General features: G+C 41.4%; 1 protein-coding gene across 1 annotated transcript; it reads left to right on the forward strand.

Annotated features, from left to right (window-relative positions):
• The first annotated feature begins 681 nt into the window (after nucleotides 1-681).
• Nucleotides 682-26,060, forward strand: LOC115055032 (collagen alpha-1(XXVIII) chain-like). The gene is made up of 36 exons (XM_029520417.1): nucleotides 682-954; nucleotides 1,097-1,253; nucleotides 2,770-3,344; nucleotides 5,310-5,330; nucleotides 5,415-5,477; nucleotides 7,763-7,816; nucleotides 7,915-7,959; nucleotides 8,155-8,181; nucleotides 8,621-8,665; nucleotides 8,921-8,965; nucleotides 9,499-9,552; nucleotides 10,653-10,721; nucleotides 10,832-10,900; nucleotides 11,670-11,738; nucleotides 13,977-14,045; nucleotides 14,860-14,928; nucleotides 15,297-15,365; nucleotides 15,521-15,589; nucleotides 15,734-15,805; nucleotides 15,896-15,964; nucleotides 16,052-16,123; nucleotides 16,272-16,340; nucleotides 17,038-17,106; nucleotides 17,490-17,558; nucleotides 17,930-17,998; nucleotides 18,700-18,768; nucleotides 20,072-20,140; nucleotides 20,252-20,320; nucleotides 20,401-20,481; nucleotides 20,589-20,624; nucleotides 20,718-20,754; nucleotides 20,932-21,489; nucleotides 22,132-22,382; nucleotides 22,466-22,718; nucleotides 24,713-24,907; nucleotides 25,109-26,060. The coding sequence occupies exons 2-36, from the start codon at nucleotides 1,103-1,105 to the stop codon at nucleotides 25,114-25,116; spliced, it is 3,678 nt and encodes a 1,225-aa protein (XP_029376277.1). The 5' UTR covers nucleotides 682-954; nucleotides 1,097-1,102; the 3' UTR covers nucleotides 25,117-26,060.
• The last annotated feature ends 284 nt before the right edge of the window (nucleotides 26,061-26,344 follow it).

Genomic DNA, 26,344 nt, shown 5'->3' on the forward strand with positions numbered 1-26,344 from the left:
GATCTCCACAATATTAGGCATTTGTCATCATGTTATGGCTTATGTGCTTGTCAGTTCCCAGGTTGTAACTGCTGTCCCCTAGTGACAAAAGATAGTTCACTTGTCATTGCAAGTGAACTATGGATCATTTACAGTAGTTTAATTAACAAGACTAAAAGCTAATAGACAGGATCACTCTGTCCAAATTCACCGTCGATCAACCAAACTTTGTAAACCTCACAATATCAAACCAAGATAATGGCTTATGCACAACATCTATCGACGATTAACAAGTTTTTGTTTCCTTTTAAAGAAGGCCCTTGGTTATTTACTTGTTAGCTGAAATATTAGAATCGCCGTTAAAACTCTTCAAAGATGTCTCCTTCATGGTATCAGGGGTTATTATTGCCAGACACATGAATTAAAAAGGAAAAGAAAAGCTTAAAGTTGACAAACAAACTTTGCAGCTGTTAATATTTATAGGCGTATCCCTTTCTGTTAGTGATTTACACTGACTGCATAGAAAGTCAAAATGAATGTGTAAAGGCAGGGGGTAGTGAGGGTGGGGGAAGGCCCTGTCATGTCCAGGGATTTCTCCCACACTCTCCCCAAAATGGGAGTGAGCTTCAAAAAAAAAAAAAAAAGAGAGAGAGAAAAAAAGGGCTGCCCTTCCTTTCATTTACTGCTCAGAATGGCTCCGATTTGACTCAGTTGAGAGACACGATACAGTCCAAACCTGCTCCTGCTGCTGCTGCTGCTGCTACTGCTACTGCTGCTTCTGCTTCTTCCAGTGCCTGGTAGACTATCCACTTGACCTCCGACTCCAGACACTCAGATCCAAACACCGGAAGGACATGGACCTAAACTGAGCAACCAAATAAATGAAGAATCTCCGGTGCCTATTTGCACTTTTGGTCTGAATTTCTTCAGAGCTACACAGAGCTAAGCACATTGGAGACCTAACTCAGCAACATTGTGAGTTATGCATGCCTGATGCCTGAGTCTCAAACATGTATGCTTGTTAAAGCTTGTTTGCTGAGTGTGCGCAGATTTGAAAATGCAAGAACATGTCTGAGCCCCCCTTTTTCTTGTTTCTGTCTTCACTTTATTTCTAAAGGGAGTCATGGTCCCCTCACTGCACTGCCTCCTGCTGCTGTTGGGACTCCAGGGTCTTTGGGCGCAGGACTATGAAGAGGACTATGAAGAAGAAGTGTTGAGCCCCAGGAAGAGGAACAAGCAATATACATCCAATAAAATACCGCAAAATGGCAAATGTAAGTCCAAAGTACTATCTTTTAATGTATTTTTGGGGGTAAAGTAATTTTCCCCTCCACTGACTCAGTGCTTGGGGAAAAGTCTTTTGGAATTTGTGCAGGTGGCACATGTTCGCTTTTCTTAATCGTTTGGAAAAAAATTCACTGCCACAGGAGAAGAAATAGAACATGATACTCAACAAGGACATGCTGGGGGATGTAATCCACTTGGACTGATCGTATCTCAGCCTTCTCAGAGCCATCCATCTCCTCTGTGACTATTCAGTGCTCTGTTACCCAAATGTTTTATTCGTTCACAATGCTGTTTCCCCAGGCACATTCTCTCTGTGACATATTTCTGTGAAGATTAATGTGATTTATCCTCAGCCCATATTAGATCTGTGACCTCCTTCCCTAGCTGAAGGTTAGTGCAGCAACTGAAGTTACTTTTATTTTCACTTCAAAATGATTCACATTCATGAACTTATCACACTTTTCTTAGAAAAGGCATTAGCCTACAGAGCCTAAATGGTCAATAAATCTAATTTACCGCTTATGAAGGATCCACAGATGAGGATTTTTCCCTAATTTATGAAATCCATTTGGCTGTGATCAGTAAGATTTCATCTCTTCTTTGGAGATGATAGTACTAAATGATGTGTTTTCAAATCAGTTCAGCAGAAAATACTTGGAAAAAATCTGTGCAACTATCTAAGTTTATCTAAGTTTGATGTGGTTGGCTGTTACAAGGGCAGAAAAGATTTAAAAGATAATATTATGAAAAAGAAATAAATGGGTCTGCTCATCTGGAATATGAATCTTGCTCAGAAAATACTGAATATTTTGGGATATATGAACTCTAACCTTTTTTTTTTTCCCCAGAGGATTAACGAAAGAATTGACTTTCATACATTCAAGGCGAAATTCAAGATTTTAGCTTTGTATAAAGGCTCCAAGCTAGTAATACATCGATAAAGGTCATAAAACCTGCCTAGAAGTTTAAATCTTCAAACAGCTGAAATGTTATATCTTGACAGTTTAATCCAAACATAAAAACAAATTGCGAAAACATCACGTTATGGTCTTGTGAGAACTTGTGCGACAGAATATTTCTTATGCTCGAGTCTCGAGTCTCCACCTTTATATTTACCATGTATAAAACAAAATCTCCGACACACACCTCATCAGCCATCAACATACTTATCAAAGCAACATGATATAATGTAATGAAATGTGATAATATGAGCTTTTGAGGAGATTTAGAGATGATCCCCATTTTGTCTGTCTTCATGTTAAGCTAAGATAACTTTCCTGGCTGTAGTTGTCATAAGAGGGGAATCAATTCTCTCCACATCTAACTCCTGACAAGATCATAAGCAAGACACTACACCCAGCAGTTATTTAGCTTACCTGCACTTCATGTGCAGAAATGAAAGCAGCATCAATCTTGATATCAATCCCATAATGTTAAACAGTTCCTTTGGTCTTTAGTTAATGGATGGATGACGCCTCTTTTTTTTTTTTTTCCTCCCTGAAGCACTGATTGATGAGGACTGCAGTGTGGAGATAGCCTTCCTCATCGATAGCTCAGAGAGTGCCAAGGACAACCATGCCCAGGAGAAGCGCTTCGCCTCCGACATAATGGACCAACTGCAGGGAGTCCGGTTGCAGACAGGCCGGAGCCTCAGCTCCCGTGCGGCCCTCCTTCAGTACAGCAGCCATGTCATCATAGAGCAGACCTTCAAACAGTGGAGAGGAACCGAGGACTTCAAGGCCCGAATCGCTCCAATTGTGTACATTGGTCACGGCACCTACACTACCTACGCTATCACCAACCTCACCCAAATCTACGTGGAAGAATCAAGTCTCAGCAGCATCAAAGTGGCCGTTTTGCTCTTCGATGGCATTTCCCACCCCAGGAACCCTGACATATTTTCCGCTGTGGCTGATGCCAAGAACCAGGGCATCCGTTTCTTCACCATAGGTATCACACCTCAGGCCAATGAACCAACCAACATAGCCCAACTGCGCCTCATCGCGAGCTCCCCACCCACGCGCTACCTTCACAACCTGCAGGACAGAGGCATTGTGGAAAAAGTCATAAAGGAGATTGTAAGTAAAAAAAACCAAACAAACTATTAAGATTGGTTGCAGATTGTATGTCAAGATGCATGAGTCTACTCAGACAAACCAGCACTCTAGCCAGACTTTTAGTGTTTGATCTTTTGTCTGAACTGTACACGTACTCTAAATGTCAGATTATGTCATTTTGAATGAAACATTAATGTCTTCCTCCCACAAATACAGTGCACTTTTTGCATTTTGCAGTTTTGCTCCTGTGACCTCACTTGGTCTGGGAAGACGACTAGCTTGTGGTGGCTAATGTTCGCACCACTTTGGTATTATTGCATTGCATGTCTGTGATAAAGTATATTACAGAGTATATTTTTAGCTGATTGCTCCTCGCAACTCTGCTCCTGTTCTATAATGTTCACGTGTGGACCTTTAACAAAAGCAGCCAGTCATTATTTATCTGTGTTTTAATTAACTGACAGGTGAGCTCAGTTTATATTTACTCAAATTACTTGCAACATTGTGTAAAAGCCTTAAAACTGGCATCCTAAGCACTTTTAATTATAGTGAGATTAAGGAGATTTGACAGGAATGAATATGTGTTTTTAGTGCAGAAAACACGTTCAGACATAACCACTTTGCTTGCTCTAATGTTTCTTCATTACTTCGGCTCTTAAATTCCATGAAATTGCATGTATGTTTTATGAGTGCTCATTACCAGAGGGCAAACATTTATGGCAGGAAGAGCCTTCAAAAACCCCTCATGCTGACACTTTTACCAAACAAATAAACTTGTGCCTTTGACCTTCGCATGCAACCCAATTGATTTCCACTGTGTTGTCTTTGACGGTGCACACTACTCTGATTTTTCTTTCTTTTTTTTTTTTTTTGGCTTATTGCTTCCCTGATGTGCACCTGCTACCCGTTGCCAAAGTAACGGGTCTGCTGTCATCACCCCGTGCCATCACAACACTGATAAAATTAAATTGGCTTTACACAATGTATAGCTTCTTTAGCCAAACATGTGTTGGGAGTTAACAAAGAAAAATTTTATCCTGACTTCAAAAAACCAACAATATGCTTTCTGTAAGATAATTGTGGCATGTGCTCCACAGCAACTTCCTGCAGAACCAACAAACCTATTGGCTGTAACATGTGCTCTGCGTTAAAGCTCTTTATGGAAAATTGGGTGCAGTAGGTGCAGGAACCTGGCAAATATGTGCTACCCATTCAACCAGCTCCTCAAATACCACTTCAAAATCAGGCTTTCTGTTGACACAGGTGGTACATATTCAAAAATGATCAGGGCGAATCTGATGGGAAACTTGCTTTGAGTACACAGGAGCATTGAATCTGACAGTGCTGCAGTCTGCTGGCATGCAAGACCCCGGCAGCGGCAGCTACAGACTTTCATCTCATTGCCCCATTCAGGCAGCATCTGTCTGTCATAAGCATGACCTTCTATCCCAGCTGAGAAACCGACTTTTATTGTCGGTCATGGCATCCGTCTGCATCGATCCATCCTCCAAAAATGGAGCATCTGTGCTATCTTGGAACAGCTTTCTGTGGAAACGTCCTCTGGTTGCTCATTGAGACTGTTTTACTGATAGTCATGTGGTTTGTGTTTAGTATCAGTGGAATTCAAACCTTTTCATTAAGAATGTGGTCAGCTTTAAAGTGAAATACAACTGGTCCGATAAAGACCGGGACTCTGATCATGTTTTACTGTTAGTGCAGGTTGGGAGTCTGTTCGCAGATCAGGTGGGGGAGGTTGAAAGGCCATTTGACAAAGTGAACCCAGCAGTGAACAAGTTTAATTGGGTGTTTGAGTAGCAGATGTTTGCAGTTGCCTTGAATCCTAAAGTTGAATAAAAGATGGGTTCACACTTTGAATGTAAAGGATGTTGCCTTAGATCTTTGTCTGCTGGTGGGATATAAATTCACGACAACCATATGGAGTAAATCTGACAACATCTTGACATTGTTGTCTTTCTTGTTCCACAGACGGCGCTGGCAGATGAAGGGGTAAGTCCCGAGACCGCAGCCTTTCTTCACACATCTTGTGTTTGCCTATGGCCCATCTGACTTTTCCTTTCCTTGTGCTTGAAGTGTCCCCTGGCCCAAAGTAAGTGTGCCTGTGAGAAGGGTGAGAGAGGAGCCAGCGGACCTGCTGTAAGTAACCCCCCCCCCCCCCCCTCAGTAAAAGTGCTCAGTATTCATTATGACATAGATCATAACATGAATAAATTGTCTGAAATACACCAATGAACTTCAAGTTATTCAAATAACGCTGTTAACACAACCTCCTGTTTCAAATTTACAGAGCTACTTACTGAGCTGGCAAAGTAGCTACGCATGGTTGTGTTCATATCTTGGCATTTAATTGAACAGACAGTGCAAAGAGCTGTGGCTAGCAATGGTACACACTTTCAATTAAAAGCTTGTGCCCCCCCCCACACCCTTCCTTTTATACAGTTAGATGAAATGTCTTTTTTGAAAGATAAAAAGACAATTGCTTCCAAACTGACTCCTTTTGAAGCACAACAGCACAAAAGCCACCCTTGATGCTAACAGGCTACATAATTGCATGGTTTTGTGTGGGTTTAGTAAATTATGCTGTTTTGAGAAGCTCTGTTTCCCTCCAGCAGTGAAAGTAAAGTGAATGCCTAACATTCCTCGTACACTTTATTGAAAGCAGGCCTAAACGTATATTTACATGGAAAATCATGGAATCGCGTCTGGCAGAAGAAACCAGCCACATGGGATTGTCTTAAGACAGGACTTTCTTCACCTGCCAAAGCCATGTCGTGGTATGAAGTCAGCCACAATTAGACAGAGTGGTTTTACTTTGATGCATTTTCACAGAATGAGAACAGAGCAATTGCCCCACTTACACATGATACCCCGGACAAAAGCTGTTTCACATCAGGGGCAGAAGACACGCTGACGAAAGCAGTGTGTGAAGACAGAGACGGACAGAGAGGGACATAGTTGAAAGTTAACAATCTGTAAGACACATGAGACAACAGCCAGACAGTTGTTGGGGTCAAATCTTTTCCCACACATGCTGACACAGTTCAAATTCCCTCTGACTCATCTGTTCACAGACTCAATGACCTTTCGCCATCCCAGACTTCAGACATGTTCCTTCCATGAAACACAGCATGTATAGACAAAACAAGAAGAGCTTTTTTACTGCTGGGCATGAAGCTGTTCACAAAAGTAGTTCAGTATTTTGGGAAATATTCTCTCACTTTGATGACAACCATGGTCTTTTTAATGTATCATTTTGCATCCTGCTTCTAAAATCCATATAAAGAGCAATGTGTTATTATGGTATTAATGTGCTAATTGGATTGCAAGGTTGGAACAGCTATTTCAGGCACCTCTCTCCATGAAGTAAAAGTGATATAAATATTTCTGATAGGCAGTATCACATGTCACATCTGGAGCAGTTCGGACCGACAGAGGAAAAAAAACAAACAAACTGCTGTGTTAGAATAAAGTGAAGGTGCCAGCTAGCTTTTTCTATCCAGTCATTCAGCCTGCAATCTGTTTCCTGTTTATTTCTAACTGTCTTTAAATATCTTGGAAATACAGGATAAAACTTGTAGCTCTCTGTCCTTGTGCCTGGTGTCACACATAGCTGAAGATGATTTGCGACCAGCGTCATACTCAGAGACTATTGAGCTCGATGTCAATCTTCCCATTCATGTCTCAGCAAGTTGTGAGCGTGTACATCATTTTTTTATTTTTTTTTTTTTAAACATGTTTATATTCTGTTCATGTGAATATTTTAATGGACTAAATCACACCTAAAACCTTCACTGGTTACCCTTTGTTCTCCGAATCAAGTTCAAGTCAATCATGGTTGTCCTCACTGAAACCTCTGGGTCTGTATCAGCTACTCAGTCATTCAGCTTTCTGCTCCTTCTTGGCCACTGTGTCCCTCCAAGGAACGTCACCTGCCATCACCATCCCTGCGAACAACACCATTTCAGTCCAGACTGTTCTGCTCTGTGCTTCCCTGATGGATGAACAATCTGCTGAATCCTGTCAGAGCAGGGAGGTCCCTCTGTCTTCAAGAAACTCTGAAATCATCTGCTCCCCTAAATTGCCTTACTTGCTTTGACAACACGCTTCTCTGACACTTTAATCAATGCTCTTCTGCACTTATTCAGTAAATATAGTTGATACTTAAACCAAGGTCCTTTACTGCAGTGAAGCTTCACTGGTGGCCCTCACTTTCAATAAAAGCATCTGGCAGATGAGCAAATGGTTATTGAACTTGAACGTCTCCCACAGTCTGTCTTTTATATTATTTGAAGGTAACTAGTATTTTTAGTAAAAGTGATGATATAACTCTAGTTGCCCTGACAATTATGATGATGTGCTTTTTTCTGGAGTTTTTTTTTTCCCCCCTTTGCCTAATATTTTATGCATGTATTTCTCAATAGGGCAAGAAGGGCCGCCCTGGAGAGGATGGAAGTCCTGGGTCGAAAGGACAGAAGGTACTGTAATGCCCACCCATTAACCACCAGTTCCTTTTTCGGTTAAACTGCATCAATGCAGAGGTTACTCCTGATTAAATTACAATCTGTTTCCATAGGGTGAGAGTGGGCTCAGTGGACTTCCTGGTCGAGAGGGATCAGAGGTGAGATAAGTGGGATTTAGATTTAAACTGGAAAGATCAGAAAGAACAGAGTAAAAACTTCAATGTGCTTCATCTTCCATTTGAGTCGTTGCTATAAAAGCAAAAAGAAGCAAGTCTTATTCTGCAGTGTGGGCTGTTGTGTTTTGTTTCTTGCCTGTCTCCTACTGATTTAACAAGATTATTGTATGCACACAGGGAAAACCAGGATACAAAGGAGAGAAGGTATTGTTTGGATTTTAATATAGTTTCGCAATATTTTCTTTTGGGTTGTCAAAGTGTGGGGTTCCCACACTCGTGGGAACTCTGCAGCAGTGTGAAAAACTGGGGATTTATGTTTTTCAGAGGCATTGTTCTAGGAGCGAAAGCATACACTGAAAATATTAGCTGATTTTTCATCAGTGTTTAGTGTCATGTTTGTCTGGATGCATTTCCAGCCACATTTTCTTTTGAAATTACAGAGAAAAAGAAAATATAACCCCAAAGTCCTTAATTACATAAATCCTGTGTAATTAGTTTTTGCTAACCAGTTCTTGGATGGGATATTACAGCCCATTACTCTGAGATAACTGGTTGGAAATTGCACTCTCTCATTAAAAAAATTGCAAAAAAGACAGCATGCTTTGGTGAAAGCTCTTGTTAAGTTGTTTCTGCTCTCCTACAGGGAGAGAGAGGGGAGTGTGGCACACCTGGGATTAAAGGAGACAGAGTATGTTGCCCTTTAACATTGTATAAAATTCTATTTTCTGTTGCAATTTAATTTCATTGTTTCTTTGATGCAGTCAAGGAAATCTGCTTGTTGTGATATATTGTTGACTGGTGAATTGCTGAGTGAAGTTAAGCCACTATACCCTTCTTTGTTTTGCTTTTTTAGCCACATGAACAACAGGCATAAGATGAAAATAAATGTAATATTATTATAACTGGGAATTGTTACTCCGAAGCATCTCCCACTCTTTTTCAGGGCCCTGAAGGCACCATTGGCCCCAGAGGAAATCGTGGACTCCAGGTGAAATCTACTATCTTTTTGCCATTATACCCAGCCAGCCATTTGTGCGCCACCTCCCGTTGCAGCGATGCTGGCTAAGGCTAAAACTGCATGTTCTGTGCAAAAAGTCAGCTCATATACAAGATGTAGTGTTATTTTCAAATTGTAAAGTAGCCAGTTAAATATTGTTTCTTTCTGTTTGCTGCCTGTAATGCCATTTTGAACTGGATCAGTCCTAACAGGACATGACTGTAATTCCTTAAATCTGCCCTTTGCCTCGAAGCAGCACCAGGTTACTACGGCAGGTATTAAGATAATAAGCCAAATATTAAAAATATGTGGGAGCAGATTATGCCCTTAGATCTGACACTTTTCCTCCTCCTGGATTTTATTATTGTGTGGGCTGAATGAAAGTGAAACTAGTCCTTGTGTCTCAGCTATGATTGGATAGTTGGGGTTTGTGGGGGAATGTTTCAGTCATTTTCATTTCAATGGCAAGCAAGAGTGATTTTTCTTGACCTGAAGTCTAATTTTCTCTCTGATTCACAATGCAGGGTTTGCCAGGTCCACTCGGGGATATTGGACCTCAAGGAGTGATGGGTAAAAAAGTAAGTCTTCGTCTTTTTTGAAGCTTTTGAAATCATTGTGCCAAACCATAAGTGCCAGAGACTGGCCTTTCCCTTTTCTTCTGTCCAAATGTATTGATCAAGGATGACCCATAATCTTAAAGCCAGATGCATAACTTGCACTAATTTAGTTTTATCACAGTGATGTGAACAGGCTGTCCAGGTCAAGTGATTCACAGGAGCAAAGATAATAAATAACCTTGGTGAAAAATGAAATGCGTTTGCTACATTTGTGAAGAAGATGAAGTGAGGTAAAATAAATAGCATAGTAAAGTCTTCTCTTTATTCTGCAGGATTTTTCTCAGAATAACATTACACTCACGAAGCTGACATTTAAAATGTATTTAAATTAAATCAATTCATTTCAGGCATAAATAACATCACAAATGTCAAGTATCCGGACAAACTGATTGGGTGACCATACATTTGAACACTCTTTTTGAGTTATGGTCATCACCACTGGAAGAAATGAAACCCTTCTGAAGTGCCTCATCTGTTATTACCTTGTCAGCCTATTTGTCTCCTCCGACTTTCTAAGCCCCCTCTTGTGTGTTATAGCTACCAATTCTGCCTTGAGCTTGCACTACCCACCAAGTGTTCCCTCCTTAATTATTTTGGAAGAATGTACATGCTGATTGTCTGGCTGTCATCCTATATCACCTGAATGGCAGACTAATGTCTGGCTTTAAACGTTGTCTCAACTTGTCTGAAAGGGCAAGGGAAAGGGAAAAAACAAATGCCGGTATGCACCGTCGAACATTTCCAAGCCCTCTTCAGGTCTTTTGTGCAGCCTCCTGCTGCAAACCATGGCTGTGATTTACAGCTTCTGAGTGAATAATTACATTCTTTACCAATAAGGCCCTGACTGAAGGAATGAAAGACTCCGCCCCCTTTAAAAATGGCTGAATATTAGAGGACAGTATATGTGAGGGTAGAGCGTAAAAAAACAAAGCTTGACTGTTGTCCAGTCATGTCAGAATGGGGCAAAAATCCAGATGAACAGAACTTTTGTATGTGTACAGCTGTTTATGCATCTGGCTGTGTGTACTTCCACATGTCTGTCCCTGCCTGTCTTTTTATAGGGGGAACGGGGACTTCCTGGGCCACCTGGGATCCAAGGGGAAACAGGGATCGGCCTTCCAGGACCCAAGGTAGTTTGCCACCCTATTGCGAGGTTGGAAAATCAACTTGTGAAAACATAATAATCCACCTTCCTCCCACCCTGCTTGTGCATTCCTTCTCATTCTCTCTCAATCCTCAGGGTGATGTTGGTTACCATGGACAACCGGGGCCCCCCGGTCCCACAGGACTCGGCGAGCCTGGACCACCAGTGAGTAAAAGGCCTGCACACAAAGCTGAGACTGAAATACTGCATGTCACAGGCATGAAGTTGCCACTTGGTGATGATCCCTGTGGAAGACAAAGAGCTGTGTCGCTGCTGGAGCAAGGGTGAAGGGCATGAAAGGATGCTAATGATGGAGAAGAGGAAGTTAGTTTTATGAGTGACAGTGCAGAGATGGGAAACCAGGGGAGGAGAAAATAGTTAAAAAAGTAAAGCCTGGAGGAAAATGAGGAACTGTGAAACACGCCCTTGGATCGCACACCAAATAACCTCAAGCAAAAGGCTCCTTGGCCCTCGATGTATTGTTTGGTCAGGCGTCTGCAGTTGGTAAAAATTTGTGAATTATGTTATCGTCGACAACAAGCGGTTCAATAAGATTCTTAGGTGACATCCACGTTTACATCGACATTTTGGGAAATACCATGTGAGCACTGTAGACCAATGGCCTTGCTGTTGTATTGTTACACACTGCATTTTATCACAACTGCGTATTTCCCTCCTCGTTTGTAGTATTTGACATGACTACCCAACTGCAGAGAAGAAAATCTTTTCCATATTTCATAGATACACATATGTAGGTGCATTATGTGATATTCATTTTCAATTATTTCGAACATGCAGTTAAAACACGAACTTACATGAACTGACATCTAAGGTGTGAAACAACAAAAACTGGAAACACACTGCTCAGGAGAGGGGGACAGGATAATTTTTATGTTCCTCAGCTGATGATTTACATCACTTTACTTTTACTCAGGGGCCTCAAGGGCAACAGGGAGTCCAAGGAGAGAGAGGACCAATAGGAGAAGGCCTGCCTGGACCAAAGGTGAGTTAGCCTTTATGTCTTTTATTTCTCAGCCTCACGGTGATCAGAGTGTTTCAGGTAAGCTCATGCACTGTAGCCAGTGAAAGGCTTTGAACCTTTTTGATCTTATTTTCCATGCATTCACCTGCCCACTGACCTGCAAAGACTCCATATTGTGTTACAAGAGATGACAACACAACTTAAGGCGCTCCATAAATTGGGCAGTGCAGTGCAGTATGACTCGCATTATCTCACTCTATGACCCAGTCCATCGATCTTGTCCCCAAAGGACACGAGAACAGACGGAACAGACGCAGAGATAGAACAGGAGGACAGTCTGGCCTGAGACATGACAGAATGAGGGACTCAGAGAGAGGAAAGAATTAGTCCACACCAGGATCTACAGACACGCACACGCACAAACAGACCAGTATTGTCTCTCACAAATATATACATACACCTACGCAGGTGCACGAGTGGAGGCCAAGGTGCTGTTTCCATTTTACTATTCAAAATATAAATATGTTGGCCATTATGGCATATTTTTTTTAAAAAGTGCAGTTTTTAATCAAAGAAGAGTACAAGTCAGTGTTTTCTCACCAAAATGTCACGACATGGAATGTGGGGGAGGCTTTCAAACTGCATTTAGACCAACAAGTGTAGTTTTAAAATGAATAAATCATCTGTGAAGAATCTAAATATTGTGAAAAATGGAGGGGTTACAGTACGAAGACAGATTGTTTGTGGGCTCTATGAGGTCCATGAGGCAGCACCTACTATTATTGCAAAAAGTTTTTATAAACTATGGAAATGTACTTTTTAGTTTTTCCTTTCACCGTGACCATTGAAAGGATCATTTGATAAATCTAGGCAGTTAAATGAAGCCTGATTGGGCTTGCTTTACCTGATGACAAACCAGTTTTTGGCTTTGTTACAACATTAACAGCGTGAAGGTAACAAATTCAGGTAAAATTCCAATTTTTCCACTTGCACCAAACCATCATCTAATCAATCATCTGTCATCTCTCCTCTGAGATACTAATAGCTAGTTTCCACTTGTGAACAAACAAGGGAGCATCTACACCGTTGTTAAAGATTTGGCCTCGGGGGTGCTAGATTTTTCCTCAACAGGAGATTTGACCGTGACCGCGCAGCTGGTGTTCTGGTTTCAAGGCAAACGTTCTTTACATGATGAGTCTAGACAAGCTTGCACTAGCTCAGTTGCAAAATTAGCCCTTTACCACATTATTTGCACCTTTGCTTTGGATGACCTTGGGAGAACGGGATATTGTCTTGAGGGCACCCAAAACTTCTCTGCAAGACATGAAACTGTACTATTGTTATTGTAGGTACTGCCAACTTGGATTACTGCTCTAATCACTCACTTTCTTTCCATTTCTTCTTTTGCTGTCTGTGATAGCACCCCCCCCCCCGACACATTTTAAGACAGAGAACACTTCACTTTGATACATATTTTTGTCCCATACACTTTGTACTTATAAATTGGTAATTAAACCAGAAATAAAGGGTTGAAAGCGCACGTAATATTTTTCCTCTTTCCAGAATCCAGTGTGCAAACACATAAATGCCTCAGGCTTTTTCCCATACTGAATGCATTACTTAGTTCAAGCTACAAACTTTTATTGAGAAGGTAACTTTTACAATAAAAAATAAATGCAATCTTTAGGGCCATAACTTCATTGAGTCTGGTGTGACCAGGAGATTATGGTGGCTGATTGTGATTGGTTTGTGTGCTACTACAGAACGAGGCCATTTTTTACATTTTTGAGTGTAACATGTTTGTTGTTTATTTTATTTATTTTTTTTTTTTTTACCTCATTAACCATGGAAGCATCATGTTATCTGGACCAATAATGTGAGCTCATTCAAACAGGATGTGTTCCTGCTACAACCTCTAACACAGTCTGATACTGAACCAGTATTAATAGTATTTACACTTTATCAGGTTAGATGGGCAGATCAGCAGTTTTTCTTATTGAAAAATATCTCATATCTCAGCATGCACTGCAGGGACTGGCGATATCTTGCACTGAAGAGGTATTCTAATGACTTCATAGTAATTAGGATACGCATCAACAAAAGATAAAGCATTTCAATGAGAATGAAATTACCAACAAGTCTTGTACAGACATTGAATACATTTATGACTGACTTTTCACCTAGCTGCTAGCAAGTTCTCACGCATCATTACATTTATATGTCTAAACCCTATGTATATATCTTACCCTCTGTTTACAGGGAGAGCGAGGCTTGGAGGGGCCACGGGGGCCTAGAGGACAGCCGGGTGCTGGAATCAAAGGAGACAAGGTAGAATAAATACAGAGAGGGTGTAAAGAAGACACCAGGCTGAAAAGCCTTCAGACAAGCATGAAGATAAAACTAGTGTCCTGTTGTGAAGGAGGCCAGGAGTTGGCAGAGTCGCCAGTGAATGCATTCAGCATGGTACTATGTAGGAGGTTACAGTCTGCAGGTGATGAATCAAGGTTCAAGCCTGAGTTGCATAGGAGGAGTAAGGCGGCTTGTTTAGGATCGGTAAATGGAAAAGTTAACTCTGTGCTTCCACAGTCAGGCAAAGATATTTTTCTCTCACAGCGCTTTAGCAGATCTTTGCAGCCATCTGGCAATTTTTTAGCTCACAAACATTGAAGAGGACACGACTTGGAAACATTAAAATGTACTTACATCAATTGTGAAATTCATCTTATGTTACTGGAATATGACACGAACATTTAGGAATGAATGAAACCGAGAACCAAGCAAAGGGGTCTTTTGAGATGCTTTTACATGGGAGTTCTTGTGATGACAGTTTTATTGTCGCTGGTGAATAATTGTAATTTTTTCATGTGGTAATGACAAAGCAGTGCCTGTAATGTCAACATTGCATGGCGTGACAGCAGAAAAAAGGCAGGTGTCTGTGATTTGACTGCTTAATGTACTCATGCACAATAAATAGCACATATTCATTACTGAGCCAAAAGGAAATACACAGGATCACAAGATTTTTAAAAGGTGTGTACTTTCCATATTCAGTAAATCGTAAAATGTCCCAGTTGATTGTGATGTACTGTCATATTTTCAATAATCACATGCATTACTTTCCATTCTTACCTAACTCTGAAAGGGGGATTTTGGACCTCCTGGTCTTCCAGGGCCCCTCGGCCTCCCAGGCATTGGCGTACAGGGCGAGAAGGCAAGTATTTTATTCATAAAGTGGATTAAACTGTATATATAAAATAACATGCTGTTCCAGTCTTTCTCAGGGACTGTAGAAAAATTATTTTAGGCGAGATGTGGGGCTGAAGCTTGATTGACTTCCTTTTCAACCAAGTCCCGACAGACTTGTGAAGTCTCACGCATACAAACAAATGTGCTCATCATTTAACAAGCTGCTGAACATTCAATTGTTCATATAAACAAAACCACACAGATCAAAGAGTGTTGCTGAACAAATCTGACCACCATCCAGCAATTTTCATACAGTCCTGCAGCCATGTTCTCTTTTTTTTTTTTTTTATCCATATGATAATTATTTCTAATACATGGCCTCTTTTTTTGAAGGGCATAGAAGGACCAAGGGGGCCACCAGGGGGCAGAGGACCACCAGGGGAGGGCTTCCCTGGACCCAAGGTGTGTACACAATTTCAAATCCTGAATGAGAACCAAATTACCCCTGTTGAGGAAGCACATTTTATTCTTTCAGTACCCTAGAAATCCTAAAAATTCCCCCACACCATTATTTGCAAACTGGGGTAAAATACATTTTTTTTCCTGGCGTCACAAAGGGAGACCAAGGCTTGCCAGGCGAGATCGGTGCCCCTGGGGAAAGAGGGGCCGGGGAGCCTGGAGCAAAGGTAGGGCAAGCCCTGTGGGGAAATACACATGGGCAGTTACCTATCTTTTTTTGTTTTTGTTTTTGTTTTTTTTTTTGTTTTTTTTTTTTGTGGTCAAAAGCTTCCCAACCATGAAATGATGCAGGTCCATGAATCTGTCCTCAGGGTGAGCCAGGATCATCGGGAATGGCGGGCTTGCCCGGACTGCCGGGAGAGGACGGCGCCCCAGGACAGAAGGTCGTTTGAAGGGGGTTCGGTCCAGTATGAAAGCTGTTTCACTTATCAAAAGTGGATAAATTGTTTGTGTATATGTTTTTGTGTTATTAGGGTGAGCCAGGAGCTCCAGGCATCAGGGGGCCAGAGGGGGCACCTGGGATTGGCACTCAGGGAGAAAAGGTAAAAAAAAAAAAAAAGTGACATTCACTGCTCAGAATGAAACTGCTGTCGGATGAGTAATTAAATTACTGTTGATGCTCCTTCAAGGGTGACCAAGGTCAAAGAGGAATAAGAGGCTTAACTGGTCCACCTGGTATTGCTGGACCCTCAGGACCAAAGGTTAGAAGTATTAAACCATTATTAGCTATTACACAACTCCAACATTGTCTGCAGCCCCTTGGAAGGACCCAAATGGGTGGGAATAATAATACAAAATCAATTATTGGTGAATGATTTTAACTGCTTGCCTTTCACTGATTCCCATCAGGGAGAACCAGGGGCGCAAGGCAGGACGGGCTCTCCTGGTGCACCAGGACGTTTCATCGTAGGACCCAAGGTAACTGCTGCCACCCATACTGCAGTGACACAAGTGGGTTACATCAAATAACAAATTAGCAAATGCATAACCTTCCCCTTAAAACCTCAGTGCCTCCAAATGCCCCAGGGTAACTTTTTGGCAATTACATTGCGATTACCTCCACAAAATTACTGAGTAAACTGAAATGATCAGAAAATCTTGTGTAACTTTGGCTGAATAGTTGCAAAGCATGGCAATTACAGTATAATGGTAGATGCTAATCTTTAGTGTAGCACAATCGCACTAGAGGGACTCATAAAGTCCATGAACTGGCTCAGGAACAACAGCAATATCTAATACAACAAGTTTCCTAACAGTAGCTAACATTATCCACCATAAACTCCTGAATGTATGAGTTTGAAGCAAATATTTGAAAGAGTGTTTTGTACGAGTCACGCCTGCTTTTCATTTGGAAGAGGAAGAACGCGTTGTTTCTTAGTTATACGCTATAGTGCTGCTTCAAAGTAACTGTAGTTTCAATCAGTTTTTCCGTGATGAGTTAAGTCCGTGAGAAATCAATGTGCTTCTTTGGTAAAAATTTTTACATGGTAAGAGGGCCGTGTGACGCTTCTATGTTATCACACTACTTAAAGTCAATAACATGTTGGTTTGGTAATCTTGCACTAATTTAAATGTGTCATGTTGGGGGGAAAAAAAAACCTCCTATGTGTCCCAGGGAGATCCCGGTCCAAATGGTCCTCCTGGTCCTATTGGGGAAACTGGCTACGGACTTCCTGGCCCAAAGGTGATCTTCAGTAGAAACTAACTTTTCTCTCAGTCATGGTGTATATCACACATTTAGATTGTCAACAAGCAAGTTCAAGCTTGTTGTCACAGTTGAAGTCTGTGCTTGGAAAAGCTTTTTTCTAATTAAATGCAGCACAACATGTGCACTTGGATCATACAGAGCATTTCCCAGCATCCTGTAAGAACTCAGAAGATGTCAAAAAGGATGGTTTCAGCTAATGAATCACAACAGCGTGCTTTGTAGTTTTAAACTTCCTCTGTTTTAAAGCACACAGTGTAGCAGAAAGAACGTGTTTATTTAAATCCTCAGTTTCTTTGAAAATTGGACTGTAATTCTTTGTGTATACCTCGCATGAGTGACTTATGACCCTTGTGCTATAGGGTGACCGAGGAGAACCAGGCCCTGCAGGCCCATTTGGCCCCAAAGGAGATGGTTATCCTGGACCCATGGTGAGGAACTCATTGAGTCACGAACCGTCTGTTAGCTGACAGATCTGGACAAAATGTCGAGTCCTCATTCAGTCTGTCTATTTTCTTATTTATTCTATCTGTTTCAGCCATCTCTCCATCAGTGGCATTTATTATCAGGAATCATAATATCTGACACTTATATATCTCCTAACTATGTTTTCCTTAATTGAGACCAGATCGGGCTGATAGTGGCCAGACAGGAGTGCACAGGATCACTTTTCCTATTAAATGAGATGACTGAATGGTTAGTTTAGTTAAACATCAAGAGTGGAGGCGGGAGGAAAAAGATAGCTGGTCTCTGTCCAAAATGGCAAACTCATTTTCCCTTCCTGTCCTCCTGTGTTGTTTAGGGCCCACCTGGTCTGCCTGGACTTACAGGAGAACCTGGCCCTGAAGGAGTAGGCATCCAAGGACCAAAGGTGAGGAACCAGTTTTCTCAGACCAGCAAACAATATTTGTAAGGTACATGCATATTGTCAGTCACTGAGAAGAACAGATACATGAAGAGTTGAAGAGAGATGGTCTAGACCTGCTCTACATGCCTTAATTTAACTCTGTTATGATTTGGCACTCTATAAATAAATTTGATTTGATTTGAAAGAAGATGCATTTGTCTTAGGAGGTTCTCTTTAACAATCTGGAGTCAAAGTGTGACATAATTTCACTAGTTAACATTCAACACTAAGTAGTACAAATGCAGGTCTATTTTCTGTACTAATACCGTGAAAGCATCAACAGAATATCACTGTATATTACAGAGAAATTCAGTCTGAATTCAGAAACTGAGCCTTGAAACAAGCTGTCAGGGCTTCTGTAACAGGGAGGGTGCTATGTGAATGAGCTGTGTGAAACCAAAATTCAGTCACATCATTTAGTGTGAAGAGTTTTGGAAAATCAGCCTCTGCTATGAAAACTGAGGCAAAGCAGTTGCCAAATAAACAGTGGAGATAGTACAACTATTTCCCAACTGAACAATTTGAGTTTGTTTTATTTATTTATTTTTTATTTTTTTCATATGAGGGAACTAATTAAAGGAAACAAGATTTCACAGGAGCTCATTTGTCTGATGGAGTAATAACGTGCTGTGTGTAACTATTACCTATTACCTATATCTTTGCAGGGGGATGTTGGTTTCCGAGGCTTGCCTGGTTTGCCTGGACCTCCAGGTGAAGGACTTCAAGGACCTCCGGTACTTGATGACTTTCTGACCTCACTTCCATCTAATAGGGATTTTCATTTCAGTTTCTACTTCATAAAAACAGATTTCATATTCGTTTGATGCAAACATGTTTCAAGGACAACATTTTACTGTGCAGGAAGTGTTCTGTAATTTTATTTGACATACAACCAGATGGTGGTGATTGAGTCATATTCTCTGAAGAATTGTCTAAGCTGCAGTCAGAAAGTTCCAGATGGAAAAAAAGAGTGCCTCATCTTGTGTGTGAACATGCCCACCACAGGGGCCGTAAATTCAAAGGCTGCCACTTCATTTGTACAGAGCATTTATCACAATTTCCCCTGCAGCACTATGTCACATTGGTGCAGAGTGCGAATCTCCACAGACATATGTGTCTGATGAGAAACACTTGGCCCAACAGGCCTAAGTGAGAAGACACCCAGCACCCATATGTCCTTAAATATCACATCCAGATTCCCTGCAGGCTTCTCCGAGCACCGTTACAGTCATGCAACGGTTAAGATATGATTGAGGACTCAAAGACATCAAAAACAAATTTAAATACAGACAATGATGGCAGACATCTGTCAGTATCATGTTGAGTAAACGGCGATGAAATCAATGATGCAGTAATAATTCGTACTAATCAGAAATAATCCTTATCTCGAAAAAGCTGCGTCAAAGAAAGACAGACTTTTCAACATCTGGTCATAGCAGTTAAATGACTGAATGTACATTTGATGCTTGGCTGGTTTTGATGGACCAGGAACAAGCTCTCAGCCTAGTCAATCTCACATTCAGAAATTGGTTAACATGGGCCATTTATTGCAGTAAATCGTTAATACACTGATTTTTGTCTGGATTGTCACATCACAATTTCATTGGCAAGTTTGTTTTCTGTTCTTAAACCAGAGACAAACAAAAATAATTACACTATAAGAACAAATAAGGGGCAGGATGTGAGGAATGTCATATTAATTTAAATAACTATCAGGACAAAGAACAGATTTCTGACCCGTTTTTTTCTCCACGAGTGTCAAGCCAAATATCTAGGTTTATTCACCAAATACAATCCCAGAGAAGTTGCAGTTTGCATCAACTCTCAGCCACTTTAAAACAAGGCTAAAGACCATTTGTATTTTTTCTTCTGTTTGTTCTGATTCATTTCCGCTTTAACATAATTCTGCCTTCTATTTCATTTCCTATTCATTCTCAGTCCTGTTCATGTCTGTGTTTTTATTAAACCTCATCTTAATGCCTTGTTAGACTTTGTCTTGGTGATGCACTTTTCAATCAAACTCGCCTCGCCCTGCAGGGTAACCCTGGCCGACCTGGCCCACAAGGGCCAACAGGGCCACAAGGACAAGGAGTTCAAGGGCCAAAGGTCAGCAATTATTTGTTGGCCTCCTGAAAGTAATTCAGATGCAGAATTTTATTCCCTCCTGGAGCACCTTGTCGATTAAGCTTTTGATCTGTGTTGTTGTACTTGATTCAGGGTGAACAAGGCGCTCAGGGCGTAATGGGGCCACGGGGGCCACCCGGAGAGGGCTTTCCTGGAGCCAAAGTGAGTTTTTGGATATTGTTTTGTGTGCACATATGACATATGTCACTGTCACTGACATTTTGCTTCGCGGTGTATGACAGGGCGACCGTGGCTCTGCAGGGGACAGGGGGATGAAAGGAGTCAAAGGAGATATGGGCGATCCTGGAAACCCTGGGCAAGCTGTGAGTGAGGCCTTTATACTCCACTGGCGGTATTTAAATGTTATATATCATCTTCGAATGCACCAAGATGTGGAGAAACGTTGTTGTTGTTTTCTGTCTGATCTCAGGGCCGACCAGGTATCAAAGGTGAAGCAGGACTCACTGTGAGTCTTCTGCCTGTTTCTAATATTTCTTCGTCTTATTTTTATTCTCATGTTGATTTAAATGCTCATGCAGTGTTGGTCTGTGTGTTTCAGAGGGAGGACATCATTCGGATGATTAAGGAAATCTGTGGTAAAGCATCTCATGATGATTTCAATATTCATTTCACTTCTAAGTGTTGACTGTTACGGGAGACGATTCAGTTTCTGAACCACTCTGGTCTTATCTGTGGATCGTACTCCCCAGACTGAACCTCATCAAAGTGACATCTCAGTCATGATCTCATCTTTTCATGTGATGTGATTCCAGGATGTGGGATCAAGTGTAAGGAGAGGCCCATGGAGCTGGTGTTTGTCATTGACAGCTCGGAGAGCGTGGGCCCAGAGAACTTTGAGATCATCAAGGACTTTGTGAACGCTCTGGTAGACCGGGTCACTGTGGGCCGCAACGCCACCAGGATCGGCCTGGTGCTGTACAGCCTGGAGGTGAAGCTGGTGTTCAACTTGGCCCGCTACGCCACCAAACAGGACATTAAGCAGGCAATTAGGAACATCCCATACATGGGAGAGGGCACGCACACGGGTACGGCCATTCGTAAAGCCACACAGGAGGCCTTCTACAGTTCACGTATCGGCGTCAGCAAAGTCGCCATCGTCATCACCGATGGCCAGACGGACAAACGAGAGCCAGTGAAGCTGGACCTAGCTGTGCGAGAGGCACACGCTGCAAATATCGAGATGTTTGCTCTGGGGATTGTGAACACATCAGACCCAACGCAGGCCGAGTTCCTCAGGGAGCTGAACCTGATCGCCTCGGACCCAGACAGCGAGCACATGTTCCTCATTGATGACTTCAACACCTTGCCAGGTTAGAGGAACTCAGCTTTGGTTGTAAAACAGGTGTTAATAGGTAAAAATTTATATTTCCTTTAGCCGGGTGTTTCAGCTCTCCTCCTCCTCTTCCTCCTCTGTGCTCACATACAAACTATTTTGAATTCACAACTGTCATTGATGTATTTTCCAGAAACAGTAACAGTATTTTCCAGTCACAGAATAAGTAATTGTTTGAAACATGACACGATTTCCAAGTGGCTGCTCTCAGCTAATAACATGTTAACTAATGTTAATGTAATGCCAAATATCAAATACTCCTGGTTTTTTCTTAGAAGATGATCATATTAGTTTATCTTGTATGCTATTATTTCAGTGAAACATATCAATTAGTATTACCAGATTGGATTTTATTTTGGCAGTAATATATGCTTTGCAGGTTTAACATTGAAGTTGCTACATTTACATCCTCCTCCAGTGAGGAGCACTGAAGCAGGTTGATGAGGTTCCCACCTGATCTTGTTTCCACGGGACAGATGTGAATGTTCCAGTCTGGTGGAAAGATGTGTCCTGCTCGGAGAGGTTTACATTAGCATGAAGTACATTTAAGGCCAATAGGATTGTCATTTCTCCGGTTTTACTTCTCCTGACTTCTCCTCTCTGGATCTCTCTGTCTCAGCTCTGGAATCCAAGTTGGTGAACCAGTTCTGTGAGGATGAGAATGGAGCCCTGATATACAACAGAATAACGAATGGCTACAACGGCTACAGGAATGGCATTAATGGGCACTATGCCACCGGTGGCCATGGATACCGGCCTGACTCTGAGAAGGAAGTGCTGAACGGCCGACAGACGGGCACCAACACCCTCAGCCAGGGGGGTCGAGGGAAGACGAGCGAACTTGGCAGTAAAGGATCCAGTATAGCACATGTAATAAGAATGTACATGTATAATGATTTTATATGAAGATGATGATTTAAAGTTTTCAAAAAGTTTCCTGGTTTTGTCATCAGGGTGGAGGAGAGAGACACGTAAACACTGAGACAACAGGTTGGGGAACTGAGCGCGGCGACACATTTAACCGCCACACCTCAGACCTCAGACCTGTTCCCACTTCCCGGGAGGACCCCTCCATCAGCAGAGGCGCCTCCTCATCTTCATCTTCATCATCTTCCACTTCATCATCAGCCTCTACAAATAGAAGTACATCATCCTCAGGTGTATCTGTACAGTACGTGCCAGCCCCAAGACCACCTCTGCCCAAAGGTACAGAAAGTCTGTCACACTTCTATAGATGGATGTTTCTGTTTTTGCTGTTGTCAGTGCAGGCATGAAACCGCCGCAGGGTGTTTATCCACACCCCAAAGTTTGATCACAGAGAAGTTTGTCCACAAAAGAAAACTAACAAGTGAAGCTGTTTCCTGTAAATGATGATGCCATTTCACAGGCAGCAGACACAAGATGAATCAAAGCTCAGTAGAATAAACCCGAAACAATATACGTTTGTTGTTATATATTGGTGTACTTTAAAAAATACACCAATATATAATGCTTCAATATTATCACAGATATGACTTCTTCAGTCACTCTTGTCTCTTGCCTTCCTTTTCAAAAAATAAAAAATACATTTTGGCAAAATTAGAGAAACTGTCTCTGGGGTTAAACATTTTTTACAACTAATTATTATTTCTGCACAGTTAAGACCTCCAATCTAATTTTAAATCACTATGGGCTGGCTGTCATTAACTTAACCATTATGTGAAAGTAATAGCTAATGTATTTCTGTAATTTATGCATGACAGGCGTGAAATAACAGGAAACTGGCTAGAGCTAACCAAATAAAAGCCAACAGGAGAAAGAACCTTTATTTTCACCCTTGAAAAATGTAAAGATAACAAATGCAAGTGATGTAACATCCAACCGAATTCCAATCAGATTATTCATTCACTTAGTCTGATCATGTTTTGTATATTTAACCCTTGAGGTCCCTTTTAAGCATTCTTTGAAGTCAGTGTGATAACACAAACACCACGTATCCTAACGGAGTCAAAGTGAAGGCTTTTTACTTTAACTTCACAGTGTTCAGTCTTGGGACAAGTTTACAGAACTCAGATCATTATTAGAATTTCTCAAGTTTGAAAATAATATAACCTGAGAGTTTCTAAGAACACTTCCCATTGTGAGCGTAATGTGGGCTGACATATTTGAGTTGTGACATTGCAGTTGATTGCAAGGACTTAATGCTGCAGAGGCAAAAAGTTTGACAATTTAATCTCTGTTTGGATTGGACTGATTCAAATTCATACCTCTCCAATCGATAAAACACAACTCATATATTGTTCCAGTCCTATTTCTGCAACCTGTCCTTGGCAGTTAGTGAGACAGTCGCTCAGCTGGAAAACCAGAAAGATTCTTTAATTATCATTTTCCAACTCAGTTACATGTGCAGGGCAGGGCTTCGTCACCTTTGCTGCAGTTCAGCCTAATCTGGGCTTGTTCTAGTTCAAATGAACTTGTATTAACCTGCAGCTTGGGTAGCGTCTCCAGTCCAGCGTGTCTGCAGCTGAGAGGCGGAAAGCAGTCCTTCTACCTTGCGGCACCTGAAGCAGTGCAAGGGGTTATGAAGTGCACTGTGATTGATGACTTCTCTAATGAGGTCATGTAGGTGAGGAATAGGGAGGGCAATTATGAGCAGCCTTGACAGCAAGGCTGGAGCTGTTTTAGCCACGTGAGACAATGCGAGTGTGTCACCAGAGCAAAATGGGTTGTGAGAGACACCAACTTTGACTGAAACCTGTAGTTCTGTCCCATAATTCAGAAGCTGTGACTGTGAACCTATGAAGGAATTTTTTTTTCTTGTCACCTCCCTGACGACACAAAGCTTTTTATTTATTTATTCTGGTTGTAAGGGCCTTCGTTTTAACCACTGTGCTTTCATAACCAGCACATGATTAATCTCTGGTTGGGTTCCTTCATGCATGAGTCTTCAAATAGACACTGAACACAGCTTGTATTAGACTGTGATACCCTCATGAATGGCTTGATTCGCCCCATCAGCACCAAAGACTCCCGTTATAAGAAGATCTTTAATTTTCTGATGCAGTCTGGAGCTTTTTTCCTTTTCTTTGAAGAACTGGCCTCTTCCTGAGAGAGCGTGGGGGGAAACATATGTTGCCTCGGAAGAAAGGAGAAGTGGGATCAGGTAAACAGGTCATGAGTTGTTTCTCTAACCTCATCTTTAGTGTCATGTCTTTCTGCAGAGACCGTGCCCTTAGACCCCCGCTGCAGCTTGGTTCTGGACCAGGGCACGTGTCGGGACTACAACATCCGCTGGTATTACGACAAGCAAGCCAACGCCTGCGCCCAGTTCTGGTACGGAGGCTGCAACGGAAACAAAAACCGCTTTGACACAGAAGAGGAGTGCAAGAGGACGTGTGTGATCACCAGACCCACTGGTACGCTCTCATGATTCATCTCTTCCATTGTTATGTCATTTAGGTCATTCACTCCTTGACAACCTGACCATGTGTCATTCTCTTTGATTTTTTTATTTTTTCTTCTTTTTGCAATTTCCTCATCTGAAATGAGGCCGTAACTATTTTTATTGGTTCCAAATGTTTTTGAGTATTGACTTTCTCATGTTTTCTTTTTTCCAGAAGGCTGAGTGAAGGCATCTGCCATACATCTGCTGTAGATACCTCAAGGAGGGGCAGCTAATATCAGCCTTTTTCGCAGGGTTATGTAAAGTTTTTTTTTGTTTTTTTTTTTGCATAATTCTAAGGCGTATAAATGTACACTGATTTCCACTGCTATATTATATTTCCTGTCTTTGAGCCCCCTCCTGCAGAACCTGTTCAAAATTAAACAGAGAGAGAGAATTTTGATAGATACCTCCATAGTTTTTATAATAGCATCTGGAACTGGAGATACCCCATCACTCCTTCTCAGGAATACAGATGAGCACTTGGTGTGTTTCTGGCTCCCTCTGGATCCCTGCACCTCCGGGAAAGGATTTTTTTCATGCACAGTGCAGCAAAGATTTCCATTCATGAAAAAAAAAAAAAAAAGGACTGTATGCTCAACATGACTTTTTTTTTTTTTTTTTTTTTTCAAATTCTGGTGCCTTTTCAGTCTGAGAATTGACCATTGCTTTAATCAAGATGCCATTAAAATTAACTTAGCTATTAATTCCTTTAGGGTTTATTGGTGTTGAAGCATTATCACAAAAACCAATAACACAGGAGTTTGTCTCTCATCACTTGTATCTGTAAAATATATTTTTATGTTTTGATATAAAACAACTGATGCTCTATAACCTCATGGAACCGTTTTCTGCTTTTGAATGTTGTGTTGAATAATCTTAATGAAAATGTGATGCTCAGTGTTTACAGTGTTTCACCTCCTTCTTACTCTATCTGTCTACATTTGTTTAAGCAGTGAATGTGCAGCACATATGGACAGACACACGCACGCTGCCCTCTACTGGGTGACACGTGCTGTAGACTGAATGGGCAGGTGTACTGACTGCAGAAATCCATACCGTTTTTTTTTTTTATAAGGTCAACATTTGATGTTAAACATTTTTAATAAACAGATTCTAAACTAGTATACGATGAGCCGTTACATTTTTATTTTGAAAATGTTTAGAGGGGAAGGGATGGTGGACAATAGAGGAGTTTGTCATTTTTACAATTGCATTACACTGGTTACATTTTCATCAATATCATTTGTTTAACATTAAAGATGCAATTTGTTATTTTTTTTGGGTATGCTACCTAACAAATGTAATTGTGTCTTGCTTTGTCACTACTTGTGTCACCCTGTTTCTTCTTCTGAAGTTAGCCCACGAACCAGGCCGCTCCAGCCCAATATACCCATCCTTCGCTTTCCAA

The sequence above is a fragment of the Echeneis naucrates genome, chromosome 2, assembly GCF_900963305.1.
Source record: "Echeneis naucrates chromosome 2, fEcheNa1.1, whole genome shotgun sequence".
Classification (NCBI taxonomy): domain Eukaryota; kingdom Metazoa; phylum Chordata; class Actinopteri; order Carangiformes; family Echeneidae; genus Echeneis; species Echeneis naucrates.